Raw genomic sequence first — 18053 nt, forward strand, 5'->3', positions numbered from 1 at the left:
TGCCCTTTCTGTTTTGCTGCACAAGAGGCTTGTAGAGCTTCCTGATGTGCAATCCTTCGTTAAGGCTCTGATCAGGATCAGACCTTTGTTTAGATCTAACGCTCCACCTTGGAGTTTGAATCTTGTTCTTAAGTATTTGCAACGGGCTCCGTGTGAGCCTATGCATTTGATTGACATTAAATTGTTGTCCTGGAAGGTTCTTTTTCTATTGGCTATTGTGTCGGCACGGCGAGTTTCTGAAAAGGCTGCCTTGCAATGTGAGCCTCCCTATATAATGTTCCACACTGATAAGACTGTCCTATGTACCCGCTTGGGTTTTCTTCCTAAGGTAGTGTCTGATCGTAACATCAATCAGGAGATTGTGGTTCCTTCCTTGTGTATTAATCCTTCTTCAAAGAAATGTTTACTTCATAATCTGGATGTTGTTTCGAGCTTTGAAGTTTTATCTTCAAGCTACTAAGGATTTTAGACAAACTTCTTCCTTGTTTGTTATCTACTCTGGGAAGTGTAAGAGTCTGAAGGCCTCTTCGTCTTCCTTATCTTTTTGGTTGAGGAGTGTTATACGCTTATCTTACGAGTCAGCTGGACTTAGACCTCCACAGAGAATTACGGCTCATTCCACTAGAGCGGTGGCTTCCTCTTGTGCCTTTAAGAACGAGGCCTGTATGGATTAGATTTGTAAGGCGGCTACCTGGTCCTCACATACTTTTTCAAAATTCTACAAATTTTATGTTTTGCTTCGACTGAAGCAGCTTTTGGGAGACAGGTTTTGCAGGCTGTGGTGCCCTCAGATTAGGGTCCACCTTTTCTTTTACTCCTCCCGTTATCATTCAGTGTCCTCTAGAGCTTGGGTATAGTTTTCCCAACAGTAAGGAATTATTGAAATGAAGGAAGAATTCCGGCACCCCAGTAAAATTCAATATTCCTTTATTTTGTTATAAGTCCATTACAATGGTACTTGGCTGAAACATGCATACATCTTACGCGTTTCGGCTGGTGCCTTAGTCATAGATGCTTTTGAGCATTGGGTTTGAATGAGCAGGTCCTACACTATTTAGTAAGGAATGATGCCGTGGACTCTCTTCATATTAAGAAGGAAAACATAAATTATGCTTACCTGATAATTTTAATTTCCTTCTGTATGAGGAAAGTCCACGGCCCCCACCCGTATACTCCTTTGGGCGGACCAAAATTTTTATATATTTTTTTTCCCGCACCATTTATACCCTGATATTTCTCATACTGTTCCTTGTTTCCTTGGCAGAATGACTGGATTATGAGGGAAGCAGGGGGAGTATTTAAGCCTTTGGCTGGGGTGTCTTTGCCTCCTCCTGGTGGCCAGGTTCAGTATTTCCCAACAGTAAGGAATGATGCCGTGGACTCACCTCATACAAAAGGAAATGAAATTATCATGTAAGCATAATTTATGTTTTTTTGCCTGTTGAAATCGACACACATACTGAACATTGTAATACTACAGAAAAGCTATGTAATGCTGCAAGAGAATAAATCGCACTCCCAGTTCCACATGTTTGCTAGTTCCACATGTTTATAAACCTATTTATTTCACTGTGATTGTAAACTTGATGTTTTCAAATTACTCCTCTGTACATTTTGTACTGTCAGGCATATTGTAAAAAATATATATTTTTTTTAAATAAGGAAATGTGAATGAATACCTGGAAACCAATATCTTTCTGTTATGGTTAAAACATATGTCCCTTTGCTTTTGTAGTGCTGTATTTGTTGGCAGCATTTCTTTAGTAAGCAAGGAAGTGGGGTGAGGGGATGATGGGAATTATACTCTGCCTTTTACATTATTATTTTTTTTTCTTTTTAAACAGGCTCTTCATTCTGTCAGATTACGCAGAAAATATGGATAGTGGTAAGCAATTTATTATTAAAGATATCTACTGCTGTTCTGATGTTTTACGAAAATGTGAAATTTGAAGTGTTCAAAAAACACATTATTTAGCTTCTGTTAAAATTGTTTTACTAGTGACTCTTTTGTGCCTCCGCTAGAGAGAGTTTGTTAGAGCCTGTAATTTTATCACTGCTCACCCTGCAAGTATATGCGTTTATCCCCACAGTGGTTTAAACATATAGTTAAAGTATTATTCATAAGCAACATAGAATTAATTACTGGCCTCAAGCGGACAGTGATAGTGAACCAATCAGCAGCAGCAGTTGCACGACTCAGCTCACCGATTTGCCTCTGCTGATTGGCTCACTGTCCCTTTGAGATCAGTAATTCTCTGTAGTTTCTCAGTGGTACCTTTTGCAGGTGTTAAACGCATTAACTTGTTGGGTCGGTATTGCTAACATGACAAGTTCTAATGTTAGAGCATAGAGTTAGAGCATGTTATTTTTGAAATGTGATGGCCATTTAAATTCATAACACACGGAACACTTGTGGGTTACCTGGGAAAAAAAGTTCAATGTGAGTGTGAAACTGTATATCTTGTTGCTTCTGTGATTTGCTTTGAATAGAAGATTCTTTATCACCTGTGGGCAAGCTGCCATGAACGAAGGAGTGAAACGAGCGAAATGACTTGTCGGTGCTTTGCAGCTGTACTTTACATGGGATCCCCCTATGTGCAGGATCACCCCGTAAGGCAGCACACTTAGCTGGTTAAGGCATTGGGAGGAGCCTTGGTGTAAGGGACACAGGTACAAGGTAATTGACCGGTGGTGTTGGGGGGCGATTCAACGGCGGTCAAACCTGTTGATACGCTGTAAATGGGCCTCTCTTATTTCCTGCTAGTGTGTATATATGGGCTTAAAATTTGGGGTTTGATGCCTTTTACTCCTGGCTTTTTTGGGCACATATCGATCTGAATTCACGTATGACAAAGCATTTCAGCTTCAATGCTGTTTTTTCAACAATTTGACTGATGATTATACTATACAGCTTTAACGCTCTATTTTGGATATGATTCACAGTGACTTTTTCCTGTGGTGCACCATTCACCAGTTATAAAGCCGGCGTATATAGTTGATACTATGGGATCCCTAGTATATTTATACTAGTATTTTAACTTTTATATATTTAAGTGTGTTTTGTATTTTTGGCAAAATTTAGTCTCTGTATTGTCATCATGCATGAGTGCTATACTCTTAGACATTTAGACACTTATTTGGAGTAGCTACTTTTCTTTGTCCTTCTTTTTTTTTTTTTTTTTTTTTTAATATGAATGTTCTCTAGGCTGCACCTGATATTGAGATATATAATTTGATGTAGGAGTGAGCGAACCCACCTTAACTTTTTTTCTATTGATAGATCTCCCCTGCCCAAAACCCCAGTAAAGCATTTTAGATTTGTCTTTAAAGGGACGTCTACTCAATAATTTTTTTTTTTTTTTTTTTTTTCAAAAGATAGATAATCCCTTTTATTATCCATTCCCCAGTTTTACACAGCCAACATGGTTATATTAATAAACGTTTTACCTCTGTGATTACCTTGTATCTAAGCCTCTGCAGACTGCCCTCTTATCTCAGTTCTTTTGACTGACTTGCATTTTAGCCAATCAGTGCTGACTCATAAATAACTCCACGCTAGTGAGCACATTGTTTATCTATATGGCACACATGAGCCAGCTTTCTAGCTGTAAAAAAAACCCTGTCAAATGCACTGAGATACGAGGTGCCCTTTTAAGGGCTTATAAATTAGCATATAAGCCTACCCAGGTTTAGCTTTCAACAAAGAATACCAAGAGAACAAAGAAAATTTGATGATTAAAAGTAAACTGGAAAGTTGTTTAAAATTGCATGCCCTATCTGAATCATGAAAGTTTTTAATTTTTACTAGACTGTCCCTTTAAAGCCTAGCCCATTAGAAGCCATGGGGCGGGGGGGGGGGGGGATATAATTTCCCATACTTTTAGTACTCTGTGGTTGGTTTAAGTAATTTGGGACACATCAAGGGGAAACAAAGTTTATAGTACAGTGTCCCTTTAAGCATATAATTCATGCTAGCACATTTTGTTTGTACTATTAAAGAAGCACTGTGCCTTTTTACTTTATTATAAATGTAGCTGTGTATTTAAAGGGATATGAAACCAATTTTTTTTCTTTCATGATTCAGATAGAGCATGCAATTTTAAGCAACTTTCTAATTTACTCCTATTATCAATTTTTATTCATTCTCTTGCCATCTTTATTTGAAAAAGCAGTAATGTAAGCCTAGAAGCCAGCCAATTTTTTTTCTCCAGCACCTAGGTTGCATTTGCTGATTGGTGGCTACATTTAGTCTGTCCAGGTGCTGAACCAAAAATGGGCTGGCTCCTAAACTTACATTTTTGCTTTTTCAAATAAAGATACCAAGAGAACGAAGAAAATTTGATAATAGGGGTAAATTAGGAAGTTGCTTAAAGTTGCATGCTCTATCTGAATCATAAAGAAAAAAAATTGTTTCATATCCCTTTTAATGGCAAAATAGCACTGTTTAAATACATTTCGAAGTAGTTGTATTTAAGAAATCGCTAGTCCTTATATAAAAGGATACTGTTGGAATGTATGTAGAGTAAATGTGTTTCTTTCCACCTTCATTTTTTTTTAAATAAATACATTTATAAATTGTCATACCTCCCAACTTTTATGGCCAAATATTAGGAGCTCATGTGGTTGAGGAAGGCGTCACTATTTTGTGGGCAGGACAGTATCAGGAGTGAGCAGGGATCACAAGTGAATAGTGGGCAGAGCATGCCATATAATGTTACAAGAAAGTTATAGTATTCTTTAGGTTACATGTTATAGTCAGAAGAGAGCCTTTTTTTTTTTTAAAGACTGCAAAACTTAATGATAGGTAGATAGAAGATACTGTACATATTACAAGGCTCATTCAGGGCCTGATGATCAAACACTTGTTGTCAGGTATCAAAATCACGCAAAATGTTTGGGGTTTTTTTTTTTTTTGATCTTACATTATAATCTAGGAGTCTGTTTCACAATGCAGGGTTTTGGGTGTGAAAGAGAAACATTTGTCAATGTAAAATGTGTGTTCCTAAAGTTCTTTGAGGGAACTCTCCATACTGATGAGACTTCTTAGATTATTTTAGTTGAGCCTAGAGCTTTAGATCATCCAACCCTTAGTCTTAGCGATATCCCCCAAGGCAGAACATACAGTGATGTGAGATGTCATCGCAGAAAATGCAGCATGTATGCAGAAAGAACAGGATACATGCAGGAGCTGTTAGCGATTTTAACTTTTCAGCGCTGCTCCACATTAGGCTGTTCTCTTCAAACAGAGCTGTGCTCTGGCTGCACTGTCTGAGTTTTCCTGAGCAAATTTCATCCAGAGCAAAGTGCTGTTTTAAGTGAACAGTGAAATATGCAGTAGCGCTGCGCCTTTAACTGTCTGCAAAGCTGTTTTTTCTGAATGTAAGACGTTTGTATGAGCAATGCACCCTTTTTAATTACTACTTCTATGTTAGACTATGTCTGCAGCTAATTTGCAATGACATTTTCAACTACTGCACTATATTATAAAACTTTAAATATTGCTTTATTCTCTATTTAACTAATATGTTGCCATTAAACTGGTGCTTTAGTGTAACTGCCTAATTTAAAATTAAATTTGATTTAAAAATGACCTGCAGAAAATTTTTCACTAAAAAAATCTCATTGCAGAAAGTGAAAAAAAGTTCTGCCTCTGGGGCGATATCACTCTAAAGTGATATCCACACGTGTTTTAACTTGTGACACTCATTTAAAAAAAAAATTAAACACCTCATTGACATCATTGTATGTGTCAGATACAGCAGGTCAAATGATAATGCAAGTATAGACCAACAGAGATGAATTGTAAATTAAAAACAGATGCGTCCCTCTGGAGCTGCTGCATCCTCCTACAAAACTTCAGAGTTGCCAAAGTTCAACCAAAAAACACAAAACGTTTATACGTTTTGCCCCCTGGACAATTGCAAAGCAAACGCAAACTCGGCTCCAATAAGGCAATAGTATACTATATCATAACATCAAGAAGTCACAATAGTATATGTACTCTGCTGATGTCATGAATCCTCTAGCATAAGAGGATATCTAGGTTCAACGCCTCCCCCTTTAAGAAACCTGTAAATATTAAAGCTTTTATTAAAAACACACAGTGAATCCCAGATTACATAAGTTATTCATAAGGAAGAAGAATAAGGGTTCATATGAAAGCCCCCCATGTTTCAGTGTCATAACCCCTTCTTCAGGAGAACTTCTGTTATTTCAGAAGCTGAAGCTTTTTATGTTATGCCTTTATGGACATTGAATGTTTCTATCATTGTTCAAGTAGCAAGGAAAATGTATGCTACTTTTGTTGAATTTAGAATAAACATAAAATAGTTTTTTTAAAAATAATGTTCCACAATATGTCAAACAGTTTGAGCTAGATTACAAGTTGAGCGCTATCGTTAGCGCTAGGAGCATAAACGCGATCGCGAGGCTGCAGTGGTTTTTTTTTACGCTCAAATCCATATTACAAGTGGCGCACTGTCAATATTAGCGTGAATTCGTTTGTGCGAACTTGCTTTAGTTTACGCTCCCCATATTTCTCTTGTTAAGTGTGTTCAGTCCACGGGTCATCCATTACTTATGGGATATATTCTCCTTCCCAACAGGAAGTTGCAAGAGGATCACCCAAGCAGAGCTGCTATATAGCTCCTCCCCTCACATGTCATATCCAGTCATTCTCTTGCAAGTCTCAACAAAGAAGGAGGTCGCGAGAGGAGATAGGAGTTTTTTACCTAATTATTCCTCAATCAAAAGTTTATTATTTTAAAATGGCACCGGAGTGTGCTGTTTTTTTCTCTCAGGCAGTATTTAGAAGAAGAATCTGCCTGCGTTTTCTATGATCTTAGCAGACGTAACTAAGATCCACTGGCTGTTCTCGCACATTCTGAGGAGTGGAGTAACTTCAGAACAGGGAATAGCATGCGGGGTCCCCCGCAAATGAGGTATGTGCAGTAATATTTTCTAGGAATGGAATTGACTAAGAAAACACTGCTGTTACCCATATGATGTAAGTACAGCCTTTAATGCAGTAGTAGCGACTGGTATCAGGCTGATAAATGTATGCGCAGTTGAGTTATTTTCTAGGGACTAGAATTTGACTGAGAAAATACTGTTAATACTGAAATATAATGTATGAGCCTTAACTGCAGTAGAAGCGACTGGTAGCAGGCTTAGTGATAACTTAGCATAACACTGGAAAGTTGTTTTTAAAACGTTTACTGGCATGTTATTCGTTTTGTGAGGTACTTTGGTGATAAATCTTTTTGGGCATGATTTTTTCCCATATGGCTAACGTATATTTCTGCATAGAAACTGTTGTAACAGGTCTCCCACTGTTGTAATATGAGTGGCAGGGGCCTTTTTTAGCGCCTTGTTGCGCAGTTAAAATTCTAGCACAGTCTTCCTGCTTCTTCCTCCTTGATCCAGGACGTCTCCAGAGAGCTCAGGGGTCTTCAAAATTCATTTTTGAGGGAGGTAATCAGTCACAGCAGACCTGTGACAGTGTGTTTGACTGTGATAAAAGCGTTAAATCTTAAATTGATTATCCGTTTTTGGGTATTGAGGGGTTAATCATCCGTTTGCTAGTGGGTGCAATCCTCTGCTAAATTCATACATTTACTGTTAAAATTGTTGGCTATAACTGAATTAGTTCATTGTTATTTCAACTGTGACAGTTTTTTGTGTTTTTAAAAGCGCTGCAGCGTTTTTTCTATTGCTTGTAAATTTATTGAAAGATTTTTTCCAAGCTTGCTAGCCTTCATTGTTAGTCTGTTTAAACATGTCTGATACAGATGAATCTACTTGTTCATTATGTTTAAAAGCCAATGTGGAGCCCAATAGAAATATGTGTACCAATTGTATTGATGTTACTTTAAATAAAAGTCAGTCTTTACCGGTAAAGAAATTATCACCAGACAACGAGGGGGAAGTTATGCCGCCTAACTCTCCTCACGTGTCAGTACCTTCGCCTCCCGCTCAGGAGGTGCGTGAGATTGTGGCGCCAAGTACATCAAGGCCCTTACAAATCACTTTGCATGATATGGCTAATGTTATGAAAGAAGTATTATCTAATTTGCCTGAGTTAAGAGGCAAGCGCGATAGCTCTGGGTTTAGGACAGAGCGCGCCGATGACACGAGAGCCATGTCCGATACTGCGTCACAATTTGCAGAACATGAGGACGGAGAGCTTCATTCTGTGGGTGACGGATCTGATCCGGGGAGACCGGATTCAGAAATTTCAAATTTTAAATTTAAGCTTGAGAACCTCCGTGTATTGCTAGGGGAGGTGTTAGCGGCTCTGAATGATTACGACACGGTTGCAATCCCAGAGAAATTATGTAGGCTGGATAAATACTATGCGGTACCGGTGTGTACTGACGTTTTTCCTATACCTAAAAGGCTTACAGAGATTATTAGCAAGGAGTGGGATAGACCCGGTGTGCCCTTTTCCCCTCCTCCGATATTTAGAAAAATGTTCCCAATAGACGCCACCACACAAGACTTATGGCAGACGGTCCCTAAGGTGGAGGGAGCAGTTTCTACTTTAGCCAAGCGTACCACTATCCCGGTGGAGGATAGTTGTGCTTTCTCAGATCCAATGGATAAAAAATTAGAAGGTTACCTTAAGAAAATGTTTGTTCAACAAGGTTTTATATTACAGCCCCTTGCATGCATTGCGCCCGTCACTGCTGCAGCGGCATTCTGGTTTGAGTCTCTGGAAGAGGCTATTCGCACAGCACCATTGGATGAGATTATGAACAAGCTTAAAGCCCGTAAGCTAGCTAATGCATTTGTTTCGGATGCCGTTGTGCATTTAACCAAACTAACGGCTAAGAACTCCGGATTCGCCATCCAGGCGCGCAGAGCGCTATGGCTTAAATCATGGTCAGCAGATGTAACTTCTAAATCTAAATTGCTTAATATTCCTTTCAAAGGGCAAACCTTATTCGGGCCCGGCTTGAAGGAAATTATTGCTGACATTACTGGAGGTAAGGGTCACACCCTTCCTCAGGACAGGGCCAAATCAAAGGCCAAACAGTCTAATTTTCGTGCCTTTCGAAATTTCAAGACAGGAGCAGCATCAACTTCCTCCGCTCCAAAACAGGAAGGGACTGCTACTCGTTACAGACAGGGTTGGAAAGGCAACCAGTCCTGGAACAAGGGCAAGCAGGCCAGAAAACCTACTTCTGCCCCTAAGACAGCATGAAGAAAGGGCCCCCTATCCGGAAACGGATCTAGTGGGGGGCAGACTTTCTCTCTTCGCCCAGGCCTGGGCAAGAGATGTCCAGGATCCCTGGGCGTTGGAGATCATATCTCAGGGATACCTTCTGGACTTCAAAACTTCTCCTCCACAAGGGAGATTTCATCTGTCAAGGTTATCAACAAACCTAATAAAGAAAGAGGCATTTCTACGATGTGTACAAGACCTCTTAGTAATGGGAGTGATCCGCCCGGTTCAGCGGACGGAACAAGGGCAAGGTTTTTACTCAAATCTGTTTGTGGTTCCCAAAAAAGAGGGAACCTTCAGGCCAATCTTGGACCTGAAGATCTTAAACAAATTCCTAAGGGTTCCATCGTTCAAAATGGAAACTATTCGAACCATCCTACCCATGATCCAAGAGGGTCAATATATGACCACAGTGGACTTAAAGGATGCCTACCTTCACATACCGATTCACAAAGATCATTATCGGTACCTAAGGTTTGCCTTTCTAGACAGGCATTACCAGTTTGTAGCTCTTCCCTTCGGGTTGGCTACGGCCCCGAGAATTTTTACAAAGGTTCTGGGCTCGCTTCTGGCGGTACTAAGACCGCGAGGCATAGCGGTGGCTCCGTACCTAGACGACATTCTGATACAAGCGTCAAGTTTTCAAAATGCAAAGTCTCATACAGAGAGAGTTCTAGCATTTCTGAGGTCGCATGGGTGGAAAGTGAACATGGAAAAGAGTTCTCTGTTACCACTCACAAGGTTTCCCTTTCTAGGGACTCTTATAGATTCTGTAGAGATGAAGATTTACCTGACGGAGTCCAGGTTATCAAAAATCCTAAATCCTTGCCGTGTCCTTCATTCCATTCCAAGCCCATCAGTAGCTCAGTGCATGGTAATCGGCTTAATGGTCGCGGCAATGGACATAGTGCCATTTGCGCGCCTACATCTCAAACCGCTGCAACTATGCATGCTCAGTCAGTGGAATGGGGATTACTCAGATCTGTCCCCTTTACTAAATCTGGACCAGGAGGCCAGAGATTCTCTTCTCTGGTGGTTGTCGCGGGTTCATCTGTCCAAAGGAATGACTTTTCGCAGACCAGATTGGACGATTGTAACAACAGATGCCAGCCTTCTAGGCTGGGGTGCAGTCTGGAACTCCCTGAAGGCTCAGGGATCGTGGACTCAGGAGGAGAAACTCCTCCCAATAAACATTCTGGAATTAAGAGCAATATTCAATGCTCTTCTAGCTTGGCCTCAGTTAGCAACACTGAGGTTCATCAGATTTCAGTCGGACAACATTACGACTGTGGCTTACATCAATCATCAAGGGGGAACCAGGAGTTCCCTAGCGATGTTGGAAGTCTCGAAGATAATTCGCTGGGCAGAGTCTCACTCTTGTCACCTGTCAGCGATCTACATCCCAGGCGTGGAGAACTGGGAGGCGGACTTTCTAAGTCGCCAGACCTTTCATCCGGTGGAGTGGGAACTTCACCCGGAGGTGTTTGCTCAACTGATTCTTCGTTGGGGTGACCGGAGCTGGATCTCATGGCATCTCGCCAGAACGCCAAGCTCCCTTGTTACGGATCCAGGTCCAGGGACCCGGGAGCGGTGCTGGTAGATGCACTAGCAGCCCCTTGGGTTTTCCACATGGCTTATGTGTTTCCACCATTTCCGTTGCTACCTCGAGTGATTGCCAGGATCAAACAGGAGAGAGCATCGGTGATTCTGATAGCGCCTGCGTGGCCACGCAGGACCTGGTATGCAGACCTAGTGGACATGTCGTCCTGTCCACCATGGTCTCTGCCTCTGAGGCAGGACCTTCTAATTCAGGGTCCTTTCAACCATCCAAGCCTAATTTCTCTGAGGCTGACTGCATGGAGATTGAACGCTTGATTCTATCAAAGCGTGGTTTTTCGGAGTCGGTTATTGATACGTTAATACAGGCTTGGAAACCTGTGACCAGAAAAATTTACCATAAGATATGGCGTAAATATTTATATTGGTGTGAATCCAAGAGTTACTCATGGAGTAAGGTTAGGATTCCTAGGATATTGGCTTTTCTACAAGAAGGTTTAGAAAAGGGTTTATCCGCTAGTTCGTTAAAGGGACAGATTTCAGCTCTGTCTATTCTTTTACACAAACGTCTGGCAGAGAATCCAGACGTTCAGGCTTTTTGTCAGGCTTTGGCTAGGATTAAGCCTGTGTTTAAAACTGTTGCTCCTCCGTGGAGCTTAAACTTGGTTCTTAAAGTTCTTCAGGGTGTTCTGTTTGAACCCCTTCATTCCATTGATATTAAGCTTTTATCTTGGAAAGTTCTGTTTTTGATGGCTATTTCCTCGGCTCGAAGAGTCTCTGAGTTATCTGCCTTACATTGCGATTCTTCTTATCTGATTTTTCATTCAGACAAGGTAGTTCTGCGTACTAAACCTGGGTTTTTACCTCAGGTTGTTTCTAACAGGAATATCAATCAAGAGATTGTTGTTCCATCATTATGTCCTAATCCTTCTTCAAAGAAGGAACGTCTTTTGCATAATCTGGTCGTAGTCCGTGCCCTGAAGTTCTACTTACAGGCAACTAAAGATTTTCGGCAAACTTCTTCTCTGTTTGTCGTTTATTCTGGTCAGAGGAGAGGTCAAAAGGCTTCGGCCACCTCTCGCTCTTTTTGGCTTCGTAGCATAATACGTTTAGCCTATGAGACTGCTGGACAGCAGCCTCCTGAAAGGATTACAGCTCATTCCACTAGAGCTGTGGCTTCCACCTGGGCCTTTAAGAATGAGGCCTCTGTTGAACAGATTTGCAAGGCTGCAACTTGGTCTTCACTTCATACCTTTTCAAAATTTTACAAATTTGACACTTTTGCTTCTTCAGAGGCTGTTTTTGGGAGAAAGGTTCTTCAGGCAGTGGTTCCTTCTGTTTAATGTTCCTGCCTTGTCCCTCCCATCATCCGTGTACTTTAGCTTTGGTATTGGTATCCCATAAGTAATGGATGACCCGTGGACTGAACACACTTAACAAGAGAAAACATAATTTATGCTTACCTGATAAATTTATTTCTCTTGTAGTGTGTTCAGTCCACGGCCCGCCCTGTCTTTTTTTGAGGCAGTTCTAAATTTTAATTAAAACTCCAGTCACCACTGCACCCTATAGTTTTTCCTTTCTCGTCTTGTTTCGGTCGAATGACTGGATATGACATGTGAGGGGAGGAGCTATATAGCAGCTCTGCTTGGGTGATCCTCTTGCAACTTCCTGTTGGGAAGGAGAATATATCCCATAAGTAATGGATGACCCGTGGACTGAACACACTACAAGAGAAATAAATTTATCAGGTAAGCATAAATTATGTTTTTCTATGGGTAGCATAAAGTGCTAATATGCACTAATAATACAAGTTGAAAGTAAATGTGATCGTGCTATCACATTTACTGCTCAAACTTTTTACACAACCTGGAAGATTGTGTAGAGTTTTTCCAGATTAAACAGTTACACTAAACTACACTATTAACCCCTAAACCACCATCCCCCCACATCGCAAACCACCTATGTACACTATTAACCCCTAAACTGACCCCCCCACATTGCAAAGTAATACACTAACATCTAAACCCCCTAACTTAATCCAAAATAAACTATCAAACTTTACCAAAACAACTGCCTTTAAAAAAAATAAAATACAAATTCAGCACAAAAGCGCTCCTTAGCTATGAAAGACCTCCACAGGAAGGGAGGTGATATCCTTTTTTTACAGGAGACCCACTTTTTAAAATCAAAAGAACCTAAATATTTTGGAAGACAATATACACAATGCTTCCATAGCTCATATGACCATAAGCGTAGTGGCGTAAGCATTTTGATAGGCAAGAACATTTCTTTCACTCCCATACAAACACACGCAGACACAGAGGGTAGGTTTCTCTGTGTCACAGGCCTGCTATTTGGCACCCCGGTGACGTTGGTCAACCTATATGCTCCCAATACCAAACGGCTCTCCTTTTTCAGAAAGGTTTTCACACAGGTACTAGACCACACAATAGGAGCACTTTATAGGTGGGGACTTCAACATCCCTATTCAACCAAACTTAGATACCACTAACCCCAAGCCCACAACACCTAAACATGTAACTAAACAATTATGGAGACTGATGTATGAACAAACTCTGTTCGACATTTGGAGATTCAAACACCCCGAAAAGAGGGACTACTCCTTCTTCTCCTCCCCACACCGCACATATAGCAGAATCGACTATCAACTTACTAACCAAAAGGGACTCACTAACGTCTTATCTTCAAAACTCTCACACACTGTCTGGTCTGACCACTCCGCAGTACTTACTAGGCTCGATTGGCCATCTGCACCACAAAGCACATATCAGTGGAAACTAGAGGATAATTTACTAAAGTGCCCCGACCTCAATAGCACAATTGAGAAATTGCTCCCAGAATACTTTCAATTTAACTCACTCCCTGAAACAGATCCCTTGATAGTCTGGGAGGCCCACAAGTGTTTTATGAGGGGGGAATATTAAGCACACATTAAACAGAAAACACGAATATTATACAAATCATCCACCGATCTCTTATCCAAGTTAGAATACGAACATAAACGAAACCCCACATCCCCACAAATTCTCGCAAAACTCGTACAAGCTAGAAAGGTAGTGCATGATCAATTAATAAAGGAGGCTAACACTTTGGCTTTAAAAACTAAACAAAAGTTCTACTTTGAAAGCAATAGAGCAGGAAAGCTCCTTGCACGCTCCCTCAAACTAAAAAAACTCAAAATCTTCATACATGAAGTAAAAACCCCCTCGAACGTGAAGGTACACACCACACCAGAAATCCTGTCCCAGTTCCTAACATACTACTCTCAACTTTACAGCCTCCCAAAGAAGAATAATCATCCCGTAGACACGCCACAATTGATCAACGCGTACTTAGCAGATTCCCTATTGCCCCAACTGACAGAAACACAGGCAGCAGAGCTGGAAGTTCCCTTTTCTGCAACGGAAATACTTTTAGCCCTTAAACAGCTCCCCACTGGCAAAAGCCCAGGACCAGATGGCTTCACCGTCTCATATTATAAAAAGTATGCACATATCTTATTACCACATTTGTGCTCCATTTACAATATGGTTGACCAGACACACCCATTTCTACCCTCAATGCTGGAAGCACATGTCACAGTAATCCCCAAACCCGGGAAATCACCAGATACCCCTTCAAACTTCCGTCCCATTTCATTACTGAACGTGGATGTGAAGCTATTTGCGAAACTAATAGCCACTAGGATGAATAGATTCCTACCCCAACTAATTCACTTGAACCAGGTGGGCTTTGTACCCCAAAGGGAAGCGAGAGACAACACCATTAAGGTTCTCAATTTATTAGAATACACACAAGCCCTTAATATCCCAACAGTTTTTCTAGCTGTCGACCCCGAAAAGGCGTTCGACAGACTAGATTGGACGTTCCTGAAACTTGTTCTAGCTAGGTTTAGTATAGGGGAAAAGCTCATAGAGAAAATTTTTGCTCTATATCAAATGCCAACAGCCCGTATTAAGTTAAATGATTCTCTGTCTGAACCCTTCCGGATTTCAAATGGAACAAGACAGGGCTGCCCCCTATCCCCCTTATTATTTATTCTAGCCATGGAGGTTCTAGCCTCAAAAGTTAGGGAAAATAAAGATATACAAGGGATTCAGATAAACAACAACGCTGATGATATCCTATTCTCGCTCACCTCCCCTCTACAGTCTCTCTCGACACTACTCCCTGAGATTGAGGCATATAGTACATATTCCAACTTTAATATAAATATGTCAAAATCCGAGTTTCTAGGCATAAGGATCACAGACCAAGTAAACACCCAGATCACGTCACAATATCAATTTACATCTAAAAACATCTCAATAAAATATTTGGGGATACACATAACGAAATCCAGAGATTCCTTATACCAACTAAACCACCTCCACCTTCTAGAGTCTATTAGATCGGAGTTAAAATCTTGGCAGGGTAAAATTCTCTCATGGTTGGGAAGGATACAAGCTTTTAAAATGAGTACGCTACCCAAGCTCTTGTACCTGTTTCAGACTGTCCCCATCCAACCTCCACCACATTACATTAACACCGCACAAAAAATAGTTAACACCTTCATTTGGGCACACAAACGCCCTAGAATAGCAAAACCGGTTCTTTATAGAAGCAGAGATAATGGAGGCCTCGGGGTACCCAACCTCTTACTTTATCAGCAAGCGGCCCAACTCATCAGGGTGATTGACTAATGCAAGAACATACCGAACAAGGAATGGGTAAAACTGGAGCACGACCTAGCGGGCTCACAAAGCTTGGGGGCTATGTGTTGGACACATAGACAACATAGAGATACCCTTGCATTCACTTCCCCACTGGTGACAGATACACTAACTACATGGGACAGTCTCACCAGATCTCAGAGAAATATATCCACAATCCCCTCGCCCTTGACTCCCTTATGCCACAACAGCAACTACCCTCCACTTAGACACCTGTGGGTGAGGGGCTTATACTCTATCACAGCAGGCCTACTTATATGCACAGAGATAGATCAGGGGGCTATCTTAACAAAAGCTTCTTTAGAAGAAAAAAATATAACATACTTTAATAGATGGTTCGAATATCTCCAACTATCACACTTCCTTGCACACCACAAAGATAAGCCTAACCTAACTCTGAACCTTAACCCCTTTGAGCAACTATGCCACTCACCGCAAGTAACGAGAGGATCACTATCCATGACATACAAAATTTTAACAACCATACATTCGAAAAACCTGCCATCATACACCTGGGTCTGGGAGGCGGAGATGAATACCACGATATCCCCAAATACATGGAACACTATCTTCCAACAGATGGGCAAGGCACCCTCATCAATGGGAATAACTGAGACAAACATAAAGTTGTTAGGGAGATGGTACTTATACCCAAGCAGATTATCAAAAATCTTTCAACATTCTGACCCCCTCTGTTGGAGAAATTGCAAACAGACAGGAACACTATACCACATTTGGTGGGAGTGCCCCATACTCCTGCCATACTGGCAAGAGATACATGGGGAAATTCAGAAAATCCTTTCACAGACAATCCCTTTCGACCCTTTAACGTTATTATTTAACAACCCTCCAAAGATTAAGTGCAAGTATAAAGCCACTCTATTATACATCATGCTCAGTAGTGCAAAACAACTAATCCCAAGACTCTGGAAACAGAGCAGGATCCCATCCAAACAGGATTGGTCCCAAAACGTCACATTTCTCCTGTCTCTAGAGAGGTATCACTACCTCAAAACCGAAAGAATGGACTTCTATTGCGCAATGTCCCTATACTGGGAAGCATACATCCACACTGATACAGTAACCACCCCCGGTTAAACAGTCCCAAATGGACACTAACATATAAATCAATCCACCGAAACATTAAGAAACTATAGGCCACTACATTTCCCCAAGTCGCATTTAAGCATACCCTGCCCTACCTGTCTCTGCTTTTACCTAACACCACTAACACCTTTGGGGTTTTGTTTCACCACACACACTACTCCAAAGCACCTGGACACAATCTATATAGCCACAAAAAAGGAGTAGTCCCTGGACATCTGATCTCTTATAGCTTTGAACAATCCCAAACCCCTAAGAAATACATCTAGAAATAACTGAATTAACATAAAACATCTGTCAAACACAGAAAACATCGAGATAGGGGTGCCCCTATGCCCAGCCACCTTAAAAGACAATATGCATAGAAATTTGTACTTGAAATAGCACTTGCAGATTCAGACAATGTGTAGCAATGTTTATAGGTTTATATGTTATTAAAGTTAGAAATTTTGTTATGAGTAAAAAGAAGAAAATACCGCAAGCTTAAAAAAACTCTAGAGAGACATTAAGAACTTGACTGTGATGGACTGATGAGTCACACCTGAATACCGCCTGTACCACTTATCATTTATTTGTCCTTGTATACTCTAAACTGAATGTCTTTTTACTCATTTGTATATCAACTTTTCTCCAACATAGGTGTGTCCGGTCCACGGCGTCATCCTTACTTGTGGGATATTCTCTTCCCCAACAGGAAATGGCAAAGAGCCCAGCAAAGCTGGTCACATGATCCCTCCTAGGCTCCGCCTTCCCCAGTCATTCTCTTTGCCGTTGCACAGGCAACATCTCCACGGAGATGGCTTAGAGTTTTTTGGTGTTTAAATGTAGTTTTTATTCTTCAATCAAGAGTTTGTTATTTTAAAATAGTGCTGGTATGTACTATTTACTCTGAAACAGAAAAGAGATGAAGATTTCTGTTTGTAAGAGGAAAATGATTTTAGCAACCGTTACTAAAATCGATGGCTGTTTCCACACAGGACTATTGAGAGGAATTAACTTCAGTTGGGGGAAACAGTGAGCAGACTTTTGCTGCTTGAGGTATGACACATTTCTAACAAGACTTGGTAATGCTGGAAGCTGTCATTTTCCCTATGGGATCCGGTAAGCCATTTTTATTAAATAAGAATAAAGGGCTTCACAAGGGCTTTAAAGACTGGTAGACATTTCTCTGGGCTAAAACGATTGATTTATAAGCATTTTTAATAGTTTATAGCTTTGAGGAGTTATTTTATTCTTGGGAATTATGTTAAAGAAACGGCAGAGCCTCATTTTCGCGCCACTAATGCGCAGTTGTTTTTGGAGCATGTGTGAGGAGCTCAGATACATAGAAAAAGCTTACTGAAGGCGTCATTTGGTATCGTATTCCCCTCTGGGCTTGGTTGGGTCTCAGCAAAGCAGATACCAGGGACTGTATAGGGGTTAAATATAAA

General features: G+C 40.9%; 1 protein-coding gene across 1 annotated transcript in view; it reads left to right on the forward strand.

The window, feature by feature from the left end:
- PRRG1 (proline rich and Gla domain 1) overlaps positions 1–18053 on the forward strand; it is a 234783-nt gene that overhangs the window by 45596 nt on the left and 171134 nt on the right. Inside the window, exon 2 of the mRNA XM_053707604.1 lies at positions 1845–1885. Coding sequence (XP_053563579.1) covers positions 1876–1885 — 10 coding nt within the window. The 5' untranslated portion in view covers positions 1845–1875. The remainder of the gene's footprint in view (positions 1–1844; positions 1886–18053) is intronic.

Source organism: Bombina bombina, chromosome 3 (genome assembly GCF_027579735.1).
Source record: "Bombina bombina isolate aBomBom1 chromosome 3, aBomBom1.pri, whole genome shotgun sequence".
In the NCBI taxonomy this organism is placed as follows: domain Eukaryota; kingdom Metazoa; phylum Chordata; class Amphibia; order Anura; family Bombinatoridae; genus Bombina; species Bombina bombina.